This window comes from Muntiacus reevesi, chromosome 13 (genome assembly GCF_963930625.1).
Source record: "Muntiacus reevesi chromosome 13, mMunRee1.1, whole genome shotgun sequence".
NCBI lineage: Eukaryota > Metazoa > Chordata > Mammalia > Artiodactyla > Cervidae > Muntiacus > Muntiacus reevesi.
This window is the reverse complement of record NC_089261.1, coordinates 16060629-16077403: the sequence shown is the minus strand read 5'-3', so window position 1 is coordinate 16077403 and position 16775 is coordinate 16060629. Positions and strand designations below refer to the sequence as shown.

The following is a 16775-nucleotide window of genomic DNA, read 5'->3' as shown; positions in this document are numbered from 1 at the left end:
TGCCCAACAGATGGTGGCAGTTGCTCTCTTTATTCTGGAGACTGGATGCATCCCAGTCACAATTTTAATTATGCTTAACAATTAAAACACTCAATATTGTAAAAGAATATATAGCAGAGGGAAAAGAACATGGCCTTTGGAGTCAGAAGGACCTGGAACTTTCTAGGTGGGTGGAACCTAGGGAAAGTCCCTGCTGCTCTGTGGGACTCAGTTTCTCCATCTGAACAACTGGGCTGGTAATACATGTCACCTGCATGTCTGCGTGGATTAATTCAGATGTGCTATGTATGGCTGCCAAGAGAATGCAGTCTGTGGTTAGACTTACCAGGGTTTGGAACTTAGCCTCAAGCAAGTGTTTTAATTTTCCAAAGCCTTAATTTCCTCACCAACCCCACAGGGGTTGATGAAACGGTTTCAGGATGAGAGATGGTGAGGTGTACAGTAAGCTATGGCCATGATTAAAAGTGTTTTGTTGGGAATACTCTGATGATCCAGTGGTTAGGACTCCATGCTTTCTCTGCAGAGGGCACAAGTTCGATCCCTGGGTTGGGGAACTAAGATCCTGCAAGCCATGGGGAGTAGGGGGCAAAAATATATAAATAAATTAATTAAATTAAAAAGAAGTATTATTAAAAAGTGCTTTGTTAAACATTCATTAGGATGGCAATAATAATATAATAATAATTTTAAAGTAAGTAAACAACGAAACAAGAAAAAGTAAAAGGAATTGGCTAAGATTGGTAGAAATTAGACCCTTAGGACATTGCTGGTGGGAATATAAAATGGTGCAGCCACTGTGGATAACAGTTTGATGGTTTCTCAGAAGGTTAAACATAGAATTACCAGGTGACCCACAATTCTACTCCTAAGTGTATACCCCTAAAGAACTGAAAAGAGTTGTTCAAATAAATACTTGTATAATACGTAAATTTTCATAGCAATGCTACTTGAGACAACCAAAAGGTGGAAACAGCCCTCATATCCATCAGCTCATGAACAGATGAACAAAATGTGGTCTACCAACAGAATGGAATATTTCATAAAAAAGGAATGAGATTCTGATATAGACTGCAACATGAATGAAACTTGAAAACATGATGTAAAGTGGGAGAAGCCAGTCACAAAAGAGCACATATTGTTTGATTCCATTTATGTGAAACACCCAGAAGAGGTAAATCCAGAAAGAGAGAAAATGGATAAGTGGTTACCAGAGGCTGGGAGAATGGGGTGAGGTGAGGAGTGGCTCTTTAATAGGTATGGTATAGTTTTTTGGGGATTGATGGAAGGTTTTTGAAACTGATAGAGACAACATTGTAAAATGCCATGGACTTCTGCACTTTAAAAGTGGTTGACGTGAATTTTACTTAAATAAATTTTTTAAAGGAGCTTTGTTAGAACAGAAAAGCCACCCTAAGGTTAGTGACCAAAAGTTAATCTGTCTAGATCTCCTGTTGGATAATAAAATGACAAAAACCTCAAAGTGAAAGACCTAGGAAGCATTACTGGGTTGGAGCCCAAGCTTCCTGCTGTGACCCATCTCCCAGACGACCTGTACAGACTGGGGTCAGTGCATTTTTTTGGTCCTGCTTGGGACGTCCTGGGGGCAGAGACAGTGTCCAGCGGGACCCACAGTTTGATCAGATGCCAAGCTCATTAATGTGATCTTAGATTAAGATTCTTGCCAATGTTGAATTGCTTTGGCAACAGTGTGTTTTTCATTTGTCCTTATTTACTTCTCTTTGCCAGCACTCCAAACCAGAAACTTGAAAATCCGTCCTGGATTTCTGGTTTCACTCTTTCAGGCACAGTGGCTTAGTAATGAGTACAGTATTTGACTTTGGAAGGGTCACATGGCATTTGCCTCTAGTGCCGATCCAAAAGACTGTGTAAAACAGTTCAGCCTTTCAGGGGTTGCTGACTGGTGTCTTACTTCCTGAGGGCATTGGGAGGTTCCTAGAAAGAACTAGATGATAAGGGGTACAGACCTGCATTGCAAACCCCACTGTACCACTTATTAGCTGTGTGACCTTGGGTAGTTCAGTCTCTCAGATAATCTGAGATAATCTCTCAGATAATCTCTCAGATAACCGTTTCCTCTACTGTAACATGGAAACAATGGCAGAATTTTCTCCAAAGGGTCTTGTGGGGATAATGCGATGTGGTACATGTAGAATACTTAGAATACTCTCTCACACATAGTAAGTGCTCAGTAAATAGTAAATCTTACTAGTGTTAATTGTAAATGTAATTGTTACCTTTTTTTTTTTTTTTTTTGCTTTACCAATGGCTCCAGTGAAATGTTTTCAACCAGCATCTAAAAGTTCTGTTTCTTGTCACAACGTTATAAGGATTAAAGTACAAACTCTTTGTTTTTGTTCCACCAAGGGCTTAAGTCTATTCTCTTCAACCGGCATCTAAAAGTTCTGTTTCTTGCTGAAAAGTTATGAGAATTAAACTGACAAGCATTTTGAAATAGTCACAAAAGCTACAGGCAGGGGTGATTCTGAAATAGTAGCATATATGCATTCTGATGCTGGCTCTGAAACTCAGACAAGGACTAAGTTACACGTTTGCCTATTTATAAAATTTTAATGGAAAGGGACAAAAAAGTAGACCCTTGCCTAGACTTTCTGAAATCACTTTCTCTCTTGAGAATGGCTTTTATTTCTTTTAGACGCTTATCGGAGAATGTCAAAAGAAAAATCCCTGCACCTTGAAATGTCTTTAATCAATCCTCAGACCTTTCATTTCTTAAAACCTATTCCCTTCTCCCCACCCTTTCAAGACCTGAAATAAAATGATTTTCCAGAAATGGATGACAAGATAGCAAGGGCGACGATTAATAACCCCAGAGCACCTTGGTGCCACACCTTCCCTATTTAAAATGAAAAATTACACTCTTCCCTCAGACTTTATTAAAAAGAGGATCAAAAGAGAGAGGGGAAGGGTTGATGTCAGTGCAGACCATCAGTGAAACACTTCTGAAGCATTGGCAGAGAGAAGTCGACAGTTGAACAGTTGGCAGTTTGGTAATGAAATGAGGCTTTTTGCTTCTCCATCCCCAAACATTACATTTTAAATGTAAGAGTGAAGGAGAAGAGAATTTGATGGAGAAGTAAATTTGGAAAGAGTGAAGCTTTTTTCCCTCTTTTTTTATCTTTCAGAACTTTGAAACTTTAGGACAGGGATCCTTGGGGCCAACTCAGTACTTGCTTGAATTTCGTGAAGGTGTGTGTGTGTGTGTGTGTGTGTGTGTGTGTGTGTGTGTGTTTGGAGAAACTGTAGGCTGTGGGGGGACACTGGATCTCAGCTCAACTTCAGTGGCTACATGATCAAGGGAAAGATTGAAGGTGAAGTTTACTACCAGCTATGGGAACTTTAGCCCTGTCCCTCATCTAGAACTTATTTATAAAACAGCTCAATGACACCTACCTTATAGGGCAGGTAAGACAAGCACTGAATCCCCTAACTGGGGATTAGTTGATATAAACATTGAGATAAACACTCAGGGAATTAGAAGAATGGAGAATGATTGCCTCTCTGACTGGGGTGGAGAAGGATTGGGCAGGGGACTGCTGTTAGCAGCAAAACTGTTTTCATACCTTTTTGCTTTCAACCATGTGATATATTTCTTTGATTAAAATACAAACTTATTTTTATTTATTTATTTTTTTTGCTGCGCTGCAACAGCTTACAGGATCTTAGTTCTCCAACCAGGGCTTGAACCCAGGCCACCACAGTGAAAGCCACCAAGTCCTAACCACCTCCAAAGGCTAACTTTTGTACTGTTACTCCCCAGTCCAGATTCAGTAAATACTGTTGACTCCCTGTTGAAGGCTCTGTTACACTCCTAGATCTACTGTAACGAAACCACCACAAACTAGACAGCTTAACACAGCAGAAATGTACCCTCTCACAGGGGACTCGAAGTCGAGGATCAAGATGTTGGTGGGGCCATGCTCACCCCGAAGACTGTGGGGGAGAATCAGTCCCACACCTCTCTCCCAGCTTCTGGTGGCATCTAAGTACCAGTTCCAGTGGCTGCATCACTGCAGTGTCCGCCTCTGTCTTCACATGGCTTCCTCCTTTGTGTGTCCTTTCCTCTTCCAATGACACCAGTCATTGGGGTTAGGGTGTGCCTTAATCCAGTGTTTCCTCATCTTGATTTGATTACATCTGCAGAGACCCTGTCTGCAAATAAGGTCACATGGGAGTTAGGGTTTCAACATAGATTTTGAGGGGATACAGTTTAACTGCAATAGGGCTCAGAGGCTTTTGTATCTTGGGTTTGCTTTTAGTAGGGGATGGCAGCAGGCAAGATCAGGGGTATAGGCACTGAAGGCCAGTCATCTGTTTATTTATTATTATTATTATTGTTACTTGGCTGCACTGCGTGGCATGTGGAACTTCCCTGACCAGGGATTGAGCCCATGTTCCCTGCAGTGGAAGTGTAGAGTCTTAACCACTGGACTGCCAGGGAAGTCCTAAAGGCCAGACACATTATATATATGCATATCAATCTCATTTAGTCCTCACCAGCATCATGTAAAAATAGGTGGTTTTACTCCCATTTTCATTAACATTTATGCAGCATTGGCTCTGTGCCAAAGATTATGCTGAATGCTCTACCTGTACGGTCTTATTTAATCTTCAAAATAGTCTAATGTTATCGCCATTTTACAGACAAATAAACCAAATCACAGGAAAGGCAGAGGCAAGTTAATCTCTAAGCATCATATTGCAAAGTCCAGGATGTTCTGTGCATATAAAAACTCCCATTTCCAAAAGCAAAACTAAACAAATGGGACGTAATGAAACTTAAAAGCTTCTGCACTACAAAGGAAACTATAAGTAAGGTGAAAAGACAGCCCTCAGATTGGGAGAAAATAATAGCAAATGAAGAAACAGACAAAGGATTAATCTCAAAAATATACAAGCAACTCCTGAAGCTCAATTCCAGAAAAATAAATGACCCAATCAAAAAATGGGCCAAAGAACTAAACAGACATTTCTCCAAAGAAGACATACAGATGGCTAACAAACACATGAAAAGATGCTCAGCATCACTCATCATCAGAGAAATGCAAATCAAAACCACAATGAGGTACCATTACACGCCAGTCAGAATGGCTGCTATCCAAAAGTCTACAAGCAATAAATGCTCGAGAGGGTGTGGAGAAAAGGGAACCCTCTTACACTCTTGGTGGGAATGCAAACTAGTACAGCCACTATGGAAAACAGTGTGGAGATTTCTTAGAAAACTGGAAATAGAACTGCCATATGACCCAGCAATACCACTTCTGGGCATACACACTGAGGAAACCAGATCTGAAAGAGACACGTGCACCCCAATGTTCATCGCAGCACTGTTTATAATAGGCAGGACATGGAAGCAACCTAGATGCCCATCAGCAGACGAATGGATAAGGAAGCTGTGGTACATATACACCATGGAATATTACTCAGCTGTTAAAAAGAATTCATTTGAATCAGTTCTAATGAGATGGATGAAACTGGAGCCCATTATTCAGAGTGAAGTAAGCCAGAAAGATAAAGAACATTACAGCATACTAACCCATATATATGGAATTTAGAAAGATGGTAACGATAACCCTATATGCAAAACAGAAAAAGAGACACAGAAGTACAGAACAGACTTTTGAACTCTGTGGGAGAAGGTGAGGGTGGGATGTTTCAAAAGAACAGCATGTATATTATCTATGGTGAAACAGATCACCAGCCCAGGTGGGATGCATGAGTCAAGTGCTCAGGCCTGGTGCACTGGGAAGACCCAGAGGAGTCGGGTGGAGAGGGAGGTGGGAGGGGGGATCGGGATGGGGAATATGTGTAACTCTATGGCTGATTCATGTCAATGTATGACAAAACCCACTGAAATGTTGTGAAGTAATTAGCCTCCAACTAATAAAAAAAAAAATTAAAAAAAAAAAAAAACAACAACTCCCGTTTCCTTACTTGATATTTACTTAGAACCAGTTCTTGTTCTTTCAGCTCAGAAAGCAAGTCTTCAATGTGCGGAGGCATCTCTTCTCTTTCTGGGGGTGTCAGTCACTGGCTGCTGTGTTCATTATGTCCCTTCCCTGGGCCATGGATGTCTGCTCTGAAGATTCAGGGATCAGATGGGAAAGGAGGCAAAAGGTGAAATGACTAAATCATGTCATGTCTTTCTTAAGAAAATTTTTTTAAAATGAGCCTGACACTCCTCAATAGACTTGGAAGGTTTTAGAATCCCCTGACCAATTCTTTCAGGCTCGACAAATAACTTCTCCTTAAGCAGTGTTCCCAAGATTTCCAGGGAGCCAGAGGAGGAGGCGAAATTCTGCTGCATCCTGGGCATCGCCACCCAGATGTCCTGCAGGAAGCCCAGACTTGGCTGGTCTGACCCTGCACTTACCCCGTTTCCTTCATGTGCTCCGTGTGCTTCATTGCTCTATGTGCATTTTGCTCCGCATGCCCCATTCCTTCTGCATTTTCCATTGCTGTGCTGGATGCTCCCAGCCACCGTGTGACCCGAGATGAGGGGTGGAATCAGGATGTCAGCCTTGGCTTGGTGTCATGCTCAGGGGCACAGACTCCAAGCGCAGCGGTCCTTCTCTCCAACTGTATTGTCTTGAGTGAGTCATTTCAACACTCTGTACCTCAGTTTCCTTGTCTATGAACTAGAGTGATTTCTGTCTACTTTGTAGGATTGTTATGTGGCTATTAATTTGATACAAGTAAATCACTTGGAACAACAGTGTCAGGAAAATAGTAAGTTCTCAATCATGACAGCTATTTGTTTCTCCTCCTCTTACACTAGTCACCCCACCGGTCTCCATCTCTGCTGCCACCACTGCATTCCTGGTCCCCATCATCTCCCATCCAGGTGCCTCAGCAGCCTCAGGCTGGGCTCCTGTGGTTGCCCTTGATTTGTCCTATCCTTTCTCCGTACTGTGGCCAGATAGCACCTTTCCACAGCACTCACCTGGTCATGTCCCCTGTGCACAGCGGGTCCCACTGAGCTAGAATGGATGCTCACACAGCCCTGTGCCAGGGCCTCCGGGCCAGTTTTAATCACAGAGCGACAGGAGGAGTAGCCAGTGTGCACTCTGGGCCAGCACACCGAGTCCAGCAGGACTCTACGGCACATGGACCCACTCCCTTGGGCTGTGTGGTTTTTAAGCCATGGGGTCAGAGAAGCACCAGCCCCTCCCCTGGTATGAACAAGGGCTGGGATATAACAGTGATATGAGGGCAAACACTCTGGCCTCCAGCCTTAACCCATTTCTCAGCATTTGCCCACCGGGAGAGCCAGCCCTTCCCTTGGCATGAGCAGGGGTTTGGGTCTAAGGCTTGTGGATATAGCAGTATGGCCAGGCAAGAACGTGGCTTCTGTATCATCATCACTTATGGTTGGGGGAGTGCCAGTCCCTCCTTGGGTATGACCGCGAGGCAAGGTTCCAAGCTTCGAGCTTACAGCTGCGTGGTGTGTTGGAGCAGAGCTTCCCTCTTGTCATTACTGGGTTTGATGGCCTTGAGCCTTCGGCTGCCTCAGGTTTCCGGGAGCTCCATAGGAGCCCCGTGCAGGGGATCAGTCATGATCTTCTTCTACTTAGGAGAGTAAATCCCTGGATAGTTCCACTTTGCCCTTCTTTGCAGCCTCAGCTCGGATTTCTTCCTCCCTCGGAACATCTCCAGCCACATCAGACTGCCCGCAGTTCTCCAGACTCATCATGTTCTGCCATCATCTGGCTCTTGACCCTGCTGTTCCCTCTGCCTGCATCCTTCCTCCCACACCCTCCACCCCACTCCTTCCCAGGACCTTCTCCCTCACCCTCAAAGTCTGGGCATAGGTGTCCTCTCCTCCAGGATGCCTTTCCGCCTCTTTCCCGAGAAGGCTGGCGTCCTTCCCTCTGCTCCCACCTGCGCTTTCTCCAGCAGGGGTTTCCCTGTTTCATATTGTGAGTACTTCTTTAATTGAGGTGAAACTCACAGGAAATTAACAATTAACCATTTAAAAGAGAATGAGGGATTTCCCTGGAGGTCCAGTGGTTCAGACTCTGCACTCTCAATGCAGGGGGCCTGCAGTGAGATCCCTGGTCAGGGAAGTAAGAGCCCATAAACCACATGGGGTGGCCTAAAAAAAAAGTGAACGATTCTGCAGCATTCAGTGCGTTCACAATGGTGTGCAACCATCATCACCTCTGTCAAGTTCCACAACATTTTTATCACCCCAAAAGGAAACTCTGTACCTGTTAAGCAGTTGCTCCCCATTCCTTCCTCCCCCCCGCAGCCCAGCCCCTGGCAACCACTTGTCTGATTTCTGTCTTTATGGATTTGCCTATTCTGGAAATTTCATATAAATGGAATTGTGGACCGTTCTGATCCCACTTGGCATCATGTTTTGGAGGTTCATCCAAATCATAGCATGTAACAGTACTTAATTCTTTTTGATGGTGGAATCGTATTCCATTGTATGGACACGCCACATTTACCTTACCCGTTTGGCAGTTGATGAGCGTTTGAGTTGTTTTCACCTTTTGGCTGTTGTGAAGAGCATTGATATGAATATTCACATGCAAACACTTGAGTGCTGCATTCAGTTCCTTTGCATCTATACCTGGGAGTGCAGTTTGCAGTGGGTGCTTGTTTCATCATTGATCTTCCCAGTGGACTGTGAGCTCCGTGAAGATAGAGGAAGACAAACCCCAACCCCAGGGGCCGGCCCCGCGAATGCCTGGGGAGCGGATGGGACGAGGCTCCAGCATCCGGAGTCGATGTCTCACTCATCCTCACCCGCCTGCCCATTTGTCTGCACCATCCTGTGGTTCAGGCTCTACTGACAGCTCGACTCATTTTATCTCATTATTTCGCTCCTTTCTTCACTCTGATATGTGTTCAGATGCCCACTCATCCTTTCCTGACTGAGGTATCCCCAGCACCCTCTTGGTACCCAAGTCCAGTTTTCTTTTCCTCCATGGCATTTATTATCACTGACATATTATAGACAGCATATATATCATATATGACATCTTATAGATAATATACTGTCACTTTTTTGTTCATCCCATTCTCTTCTCTCTTTCTTTACCAAGAACGTGCACGCTGAAGACAGGGGCTTTCAGCTCTTTTGATCATTGCTCTATCTCAGTGCCTAGAACAGTGCCTGGTATATGAGAAGGGTTCAAATATTTGTGAAATAACTTTGATGAATTAATGAGTGTGTTTAATCCTCACTGAACCCTCCAAGGGAGCCACGAGCATTCTAGTTTCACAAACCCTGAAACAGAGGCTCAGAGAGGTCAGGTAATGGGCCCAAGGTCATGGAGCTGATCAGCTGGATCTCTCTGAGTCACGGCCCCATCTTTTCACTTCACTCAGAGAAGCATGAGGTCTAGTGATAATGTCCAAAGTGCTTCCTTTGGCCTTGGAGTGCAGTATATGATTAAGATAACTTAAAAAATAGATTTGCTTCCTTAAACATGCTTTAATTAGGCCCATTTGGCAATGCGTTTGTATTTCCTGAGCAAATACATCAGTCAGGAGTTTGCCAGGGGATGGGGAAGCTGATCCAGGCTTGATTCTCTGTTTTCCTCCAGCTCTCAGAGCTATTCGGCCTCTCTGAACCTCAACTTCCTAGAGGTACACAGGGTGGTGACGTCACCCGGTGTGTGGACAGCTCTCAGGACAGGTGCATACACTGTAAATGGGAGGTCACCATGTCATCATGGTGCGGGGATGACAATACAAGCAGCTAACATTTATAGAGTGCCCACTGCGTGCCAGGTGCTGGGCTCGGCGCATTGCGTGTGCTATTGCAATAACACATCTTTGATCCTTACACCATTCCCATGGGGCATGTCTATTATTGTCCTGTCTTACTGCCGATAAAGTCAAGACTCAGAGAAGCTTGACGAGTGCCAAGGTCACACAGCCAGGAAGTAGTAAGCCAGAATTAAGGCCAAGTCACCTGACTAACAGAGCTGACTCTCTTAGTCATGGGGCTGATGTGTATTTGCAAATATTTTGAGAATCGACACCATAATGTTGGTGATATTGGTAGAATGTTCTGGCAAAGTCTCGGAGGAGGGAACAGGGTCACTCTTGCCAGAAAGAGCCCTGGCTCCAGCTCCTGCTCCCATTTGGCTCATTACAATGGTCCAGGGTCTTCAGTGAATGCAGGTTCCACTCTTTCCCAGATGCCTGGTGCCTTCCTTGTTGGGGTGGCTGAGATCCTGGGTTTGAATCCTGGCTGCCAGTCCCCACCTCTGCAGTAACCTTGGAAACATCATCTCCACCCATACATTTCCTTATCTACAAAGTGGAGATCAAAATGGCCCTTTGCACACAGATTTATGAAAATTAAGTAAGATGTGGAGCAGTCTCAATATAACAAATGAAGAAAACAGATGACAAACCATTAAATAAGATCTTATGGCATTTCTTAAAAAAAAAAAAAAATGCACAGCAAACCATCTGGCAGGCTCCACAGCCGAGCGTTAATAGGGATGACGGTTAGGCTGTAGAACAGCACTGCCTTTCTCCTTATCTGAATTTTCTAATTTTTCTATAATGAATATGTAACAACAAAATGAGTTGTTTTAATTAAAAGGGGAGCAGTGAGTCAGTGTTCATGAAAGCACTTTATAAACTGTCAAAGGCCCTATGAATTAGCTCTTGTTATGGTCCTTATAATTATTACTGTTACTGCTAGTCAGCCACAAGTTGGAATTTATTTCTGCCCCAAATCTCCTTCCTTGGCCTGTCCTGGGAGGGCCCACTCGATCGCCTTCTGTCGAGTCCCACCACATAGGCAGACTGACACCTGCTGACTTCTCTCCACCTCTGCTGCCACCACGAAAGTGGAAGGAAGTATCCTCTCTCACCAGGAGCACTGTGATACCCTCTAACGGGGTTCTCCTTACCCATGCAGCACCCCCAGTATCTTTGAGAAATGAACTTTCTTTGCATTTATTTTTTTGGATTAGTTAAAATTTTATCTGTAATCATCACCCATCATCAATCTATCCATCATCATCTATCAATTCATCTATCATTTATTATCTCTATCCATCACCAGATGGCCAACACCAAAATCAAATTGATTAGATTCTTTGCAGTCAAAGATGGAGAAGCCCTATACAGTCAGCAAAAACAAGACCGGGAGCTGACTGTGGCTCAGATCATGAACTCCTTTTGCCAAATTCAGACTTAAATTGAAGAAAGTGGGGAAAACCTCTAGATCATTCAGGTATGACCTAAATCAAATCCCTTCTGATTATACAGTGGAAGTGAGAAATAGATTTAAGGGACTAGATCTGATAGACAAGAGTGTCTGATGAACTATGGATGGAGGTTCATGACATTGTACAAGAGACAGGGATCAAGACCATCCCCAAGAAAAAGAAATGCAAAAAAGCAAAATGGCTGTCTGAGGGGGCCTTACAAATAGCTGTGAAAAGAAGAGAAATGAAAAGCAAAGGAGAAAAAGAAAGACATACCCATTTGAATGCAGAGTTCCAAAGAATAGCAAGGAGAGATAAGAAAGCCTTTCTCAGTGATCAGTGCAAAGAAATAGAGGAAAACAACAGAATGGGAGAGACTAGAGATCTCTTCAAGAAAATTAGAGATACCAAGGGAACATTTCATGCAAAGATGAGCTCAATAAAGGACAGAAATGGTATGGACCTAACAGAAGCAAGAATACATAGAAGAACTGTACAAAAAAAGATCTTCACTACCCAGATAATCACGATGATGTGATCACTCACCTAGAGCCAGACATCCTGGAATGTGAAGTCAAGTGGGCCTTAGGAAGCATCACTACAAACAAAGCTAGTGGAGGTGATGGAATTCCAGTTGAGCTATTTCAAATCCTAAAAGATGATGCTGTGAAAGTGCTGCACTCACTATACCAGCAAATTTGGAAAACTCAGCAGTGACCACAGGACTGGAAAAGGTCAGTTTTCATTCTAATCCCAAAGAAAGGCAATCCAAAGAATGCTCAAACTACCACACAATTGCACTCATCTCACACATTAGTAAAGTAATGCTCAAAATTCTCCAAGCCAGACTTCAGCAATACATGAACTGTGAACTTCCAGATGTTCAAGCTGTTTTTAGAAAAGGCAGAGGAGCCAGAGATCAAATTGCCAACATTCGTTGGATCATAGAAAAAGCAAGAGAGCTCCAGAAAAACATCTACTTCTGGTTTATTGACTATGCCAAAGCCTTTGACTGTGTGGATCACAACCAACTGTGGAAAATTCTTCAAGAGATGATAATACCAGACTACCTGACCTGCCTCTTGAGAAACCTGTATGCAGGTCAGGAAGCAACAGTTAGAACTGGACATGGAACAACAGACTGGTTACAAATAGGAAAAGGAGTATGTCGAGGCTGTATATTGTCACCCTGCTTATTTAACTTCTATGCAGAGTATATCATGAGAAACGCTGGGCTGGAAGAAGCACAGGATGGAATCAAGATTGCCAGGAGAAATATCAATAACCTCAGATATGCAGATGACACCACCCTCATGGCAGAAAGTGAAGAGGAACTAAAGAGACTCTTGATGAAAGTGAAAGAGGAGAGTGAAGAAGTTGGCTTAAGGCTCAACATTCAGAAGACTAAGATCATGGCATCCAGTCCCAACGCTTCATGGCAAAAAATGGGGAGACAGTGGAAACAGTGGCTGACTTTATTTTTCTGGGCTCCAAAATCACTGCAGATGGTTACTGCAGCCATGAAATTAAAAGACGCTTACTCCTTGGAAGGAAGGTTATGACCAACCTAGATAGCATATTAAAAAGCAGAGATATTACTTTGTCAACAAAGGTCTGTCTGGTCAAGACTATGGTTTTTCCAGTAGTCATGTATGGATGTGAGAGTTGGACTATAAAGAAAGCTGAGCGCTGAAGAATTGATGCTTTTGAACTATGGTGTTGGAGAAGACTCTTGAGAGTCCCTTGGACTGCAAGGAGATCCAACCAGTCCATCCTAAAGGAGATCAGTCCTGGGTGTTCGTTGGAAGGACTGATGATGAAACTGAAATTCCAATACTTTGGCCACCTGATGTGAAGAGCTGACACATATGAAAAGACCCTGATGCTGGGAAAGATTGAGGGCAGGAGGAGAAGGGGACGACAGAGGATGAGGTGGTTGGATGGCATCACTGACTCAATGGACATGAGTTTGGGTAACTCCGGGAGTTGGTGATGGACAGGGAGGCCTGGCGTGCTGCGGTTCATGGCGTCGCAAAGAGTCGGACACGACTGAGCGACTGAACTGAACTGAACTGATCATCTGTCTATCCATCCACTGTCTCTATCTACTATCTATCTATATCTAAATATCTATCTCCCAGTTTTATTGTGAAATGATTGACATACAACATTGTCAATATTTAATGTGTCCAGCATAATGATTTTACCTACATACATCATGAAATGATGACCACAATAGATTTAGTGAACATCCATCATCTCCTGTAGATACAGAAGAAAAGAAACAGAAAAAAAGCATTTTTTTCCTTGTGATGAGAACTCTTAAGATTCTCTTAACGTTCATATGTAATAAATGAGAGTGTTAATTATATCAATTGTGTTGTAATGACATCCCTAGTACTTACTTATCTTGTAACTGGAAGTTTGTACTTGTTGACTGCCTTCATTCAGTTTCCCTCCTCCCCAGCCCCTGCCTCTGGCAATGACAGATTCTGATCTCTTTTTCTCTGAGTTTGTTTGTCTTTTTAAGTATAATTGACCTACAACCCCATGTTAGTTCTTGGTATACAATACAGTAATTCAAAATTTCTATATATTACAAAATGATCACCACGGTAAGTCTCATTACAGTGTGGGGGAATATAGTCAATAATATAATTCTTTGTATGGTGACAGATGGTAACTGGAGAAATGACCTTTAGGTCAAAACCCTCAATGGCTTTCCACTGAATTTGGTATAAAATCCACCTTGCACCTAGGCCCATGGGTCTGGAGGTCTGCCCTCACCCATTCCTTCAGCTGCCTGAGACACTTGCCCCATTGTCACCATACATCACCTTTGAGAAGGCACTGGAAAAGAGACCCAGGGAAGTACCTGCCCTGACTTACATGGTTTTGGAGCCGTAGCTTGGTATTGGTATTTGACTCTTATGCTTTTACATCTCTTTGCATAGAGGATGTAGAAGGACTGAATTTTGTGGCCTGAGGGTCTGTACATGTAGACCAAATTTGTGTTTGCACTCTTAATACAGAAAATGAGTGGAAAATGTTAATATACTAGTGGATTTATTTTTGTTTTCTGACGTAGCTTGTATCATGGTTGAAAACCTCAAGTTGTGTTCAGACAGTAGGATATTTTTATTATATTATTTTTTCAGTGCTTAATTTTTTTTTCTAATAAACTGTTGTAAGACAAAAAAAAAAAAAAATCCCCTTCCTACCTCTATGTTTTTGTCCTTGCCATCCTCCTCCTCTCTCCTCACACCTGCATGTTCTTTCCTTGGACAGTTGAGTTGTGGGCTCCCCAATCCTGGAGAGTGGAGAGCAAGGCTGTTGAATGGGGCTTATGGTGAGAGGGTCAAGGAAGGGTTTCTTTCTTCTTGTAGCGGCCAAGTGGGTGTGGTTGCATAGATGTAAATAAGCGTACAACTTATGGTGCATAATTTATGTAAATATGCATACAGCATATCGAACTCACGCTGTAACCAGCAGGCGGTGTTCAGGGTGTACACGGGTGCAATGTGCTTATATGGTAACGTGCAGATGGTGTAATTCACCAGCGTTCTCATAGCTCACCTGTCGTCTTTGCTTCTTTGTTCCAACTCAGGAGGCAACCTTTCCAAACAAGACTGGACCATCCAGTGGCCCACCACGGAGACGGGGAAGGAGAACAACCCCGTGTGCCCCCCGGAGCCGACCCCGTGGATCCGCACCCACCTCTCCCAGAGCCCCAGGGTCCAGTCCAAGTGCGTCCAGCACTACTGTCACGCCAGCCCCACCCTGGGGGCCCCCGTGTACACCCACGTGGACAGGCTCACCGTGGACGCCTACCCGGGCCTGTGCCCGCCACCGCCTCTGGAGTCGGGGCACCGGTCCCTGCCCCCGTCGCCCCGGCAGCGGCACGCGGTCCGCACCCCGCCGCGCACCCCCAACATCGTTACCACCGTGACCCCGCCAGGCACACCACCCATGAGGAGGAAGAACAAACTGAAGCCCCCCGGGACCCCGCCGCCCTCCTCCCGGAAGCTGATCCACCTGATCCCGGGTTTCACGGCCCTGCATCGGAGCAAGTCTCACGAATTCCAGCTGGGTCACCGCGTAGACGAGGCCCACACGCCCAAGTGAGTGCATGTGGTGGGCCGCCACCCCCGGGGTGGCTGAGCCTCCCAGTCAGCCAAGCCACAAATCGGCTGTATTCCCCTCCTCCTGTTGAAGGAAAGGTGGATTTTCTCTAATGGCTGGGCTGGAAAATGAATAGAAAAGAATTTCCCAGAAATGACTTCTTTTTATACTATTCATGCTCTAAAGTCAGATTTGGAAAACTGTAGCCCAGGAGCCACTTCTGAATTTATTGCACCACATCCAGGTTCATTCCCTTCTGTTTTGTCTGTATTGCTTTCTTGCTGCGATGGGTGAGTTGAGTATGGCCCCCAGAGTTGAAATCTTTACCATCCAGCCCTTTTGAACAGACCACTTGCCAGCCCCTGCAGAGTCTATCCCATTGCTGCCCCTAGAAATAGGATGCCAGCTGCACACAGGACCTTATGCTTTCTGGTAGCTGCCTTAAAAGATGAGTAAAAAGAAGCGTTATTCGTTTTCAAAATATGTCATTTAACCCAGTCTATCAAAACATGATCATTTCAGCACAGAATCAGTGTAAAATATTACTTTGGAAATTTTTCTTTTTCTTTTCTCCATATTAAGTCTTTGAAATCTGGAGCGTATTTTGCACCTACAGCTCATCTCAGTTGGTAGTGGCCATGTTCCCAGTGTGACCATGTTCCACCTGTGTCTGGTGGATGCTGCGCTGGGCAGCGCAGCTCTGATAGACCCTATGTGTAGGACTTGCTCTGAAAGTGGACGTGTTGTATGCCTGGCTTGGGTTTGGGAGGGTCTTGCTGCCAGCACACAGTATCTGTAGCTATTGCTGGCTAATGAGAGAAATGGGACAACTCTCCGGAGGGTCCCTCAGAGACTGACTCTGACCTGGGTCCCTTGCAGACTTTGAGGTTCTCCATGTGTTAGAAATGGAAGAAATGCTAAACAGGGTCACAAAAGTGGGTAGCATGTTTTAAATATTTACATTTAACAAAATTGCATCTGAGGCATAGAAGATAAAGTGGTTATGTATAATCTTGTTAGGAGACATGGGGAGGAGTCTACATTTGGGGATTGTTGTTTATGAGAGGTGTGGATCTTGGTTCTGGTAACTCGGATGTGGGGGAGCACTGGGGAATGTTTCATTATGTTTCCATCTCAACAATTTAGCGGTTGTTTCAGGAGCTCTCATTACCATGCATCCAGTGATAAAAGTTAAAAAATGTGCATCTTAGAATTGATGAAATAGGGTAGGTTCTAGGCTCTGGGCTAGTCTGCAGGAGTGTAATGGAAAGGAAAAAGAGACATAGCCTTTGGTCCTGTGAAGATCGACATTAATCAAATAACCACACGTAGGTGTTATACTCTTATGTCCAGTAATTACAAACAGTGTTACAGGCCATCAGGAGGAAGCATAGGAAGCTATCAGAGCTTATAACCAGATGGACCTGATTG

The 16775-nt window shown here is 44.1% G+C and overlaps 1 protein-coding gene across 1 annotated transcript in view; it reads left to right on the top strand.

Annotated features, from left to right (window-relative positions):
* The window catches only part of KSR2 (kinase suppressor of ras 2), a 419494-nt gene that overhangs the window by 146548 nt on the left and 256171 nt on the right, over positions 1-16775 (top strand). Inside the window, exon 4 of the mRNA XM_065904540.1 lies at positions 14830-15343. Coding sequence (XP_065760612.1) covers positions 14830-15343 — 514 coding nt within the window. The remainder of the gene's footprint in view (positions 1-14829; positions 15344-16775) is intronic.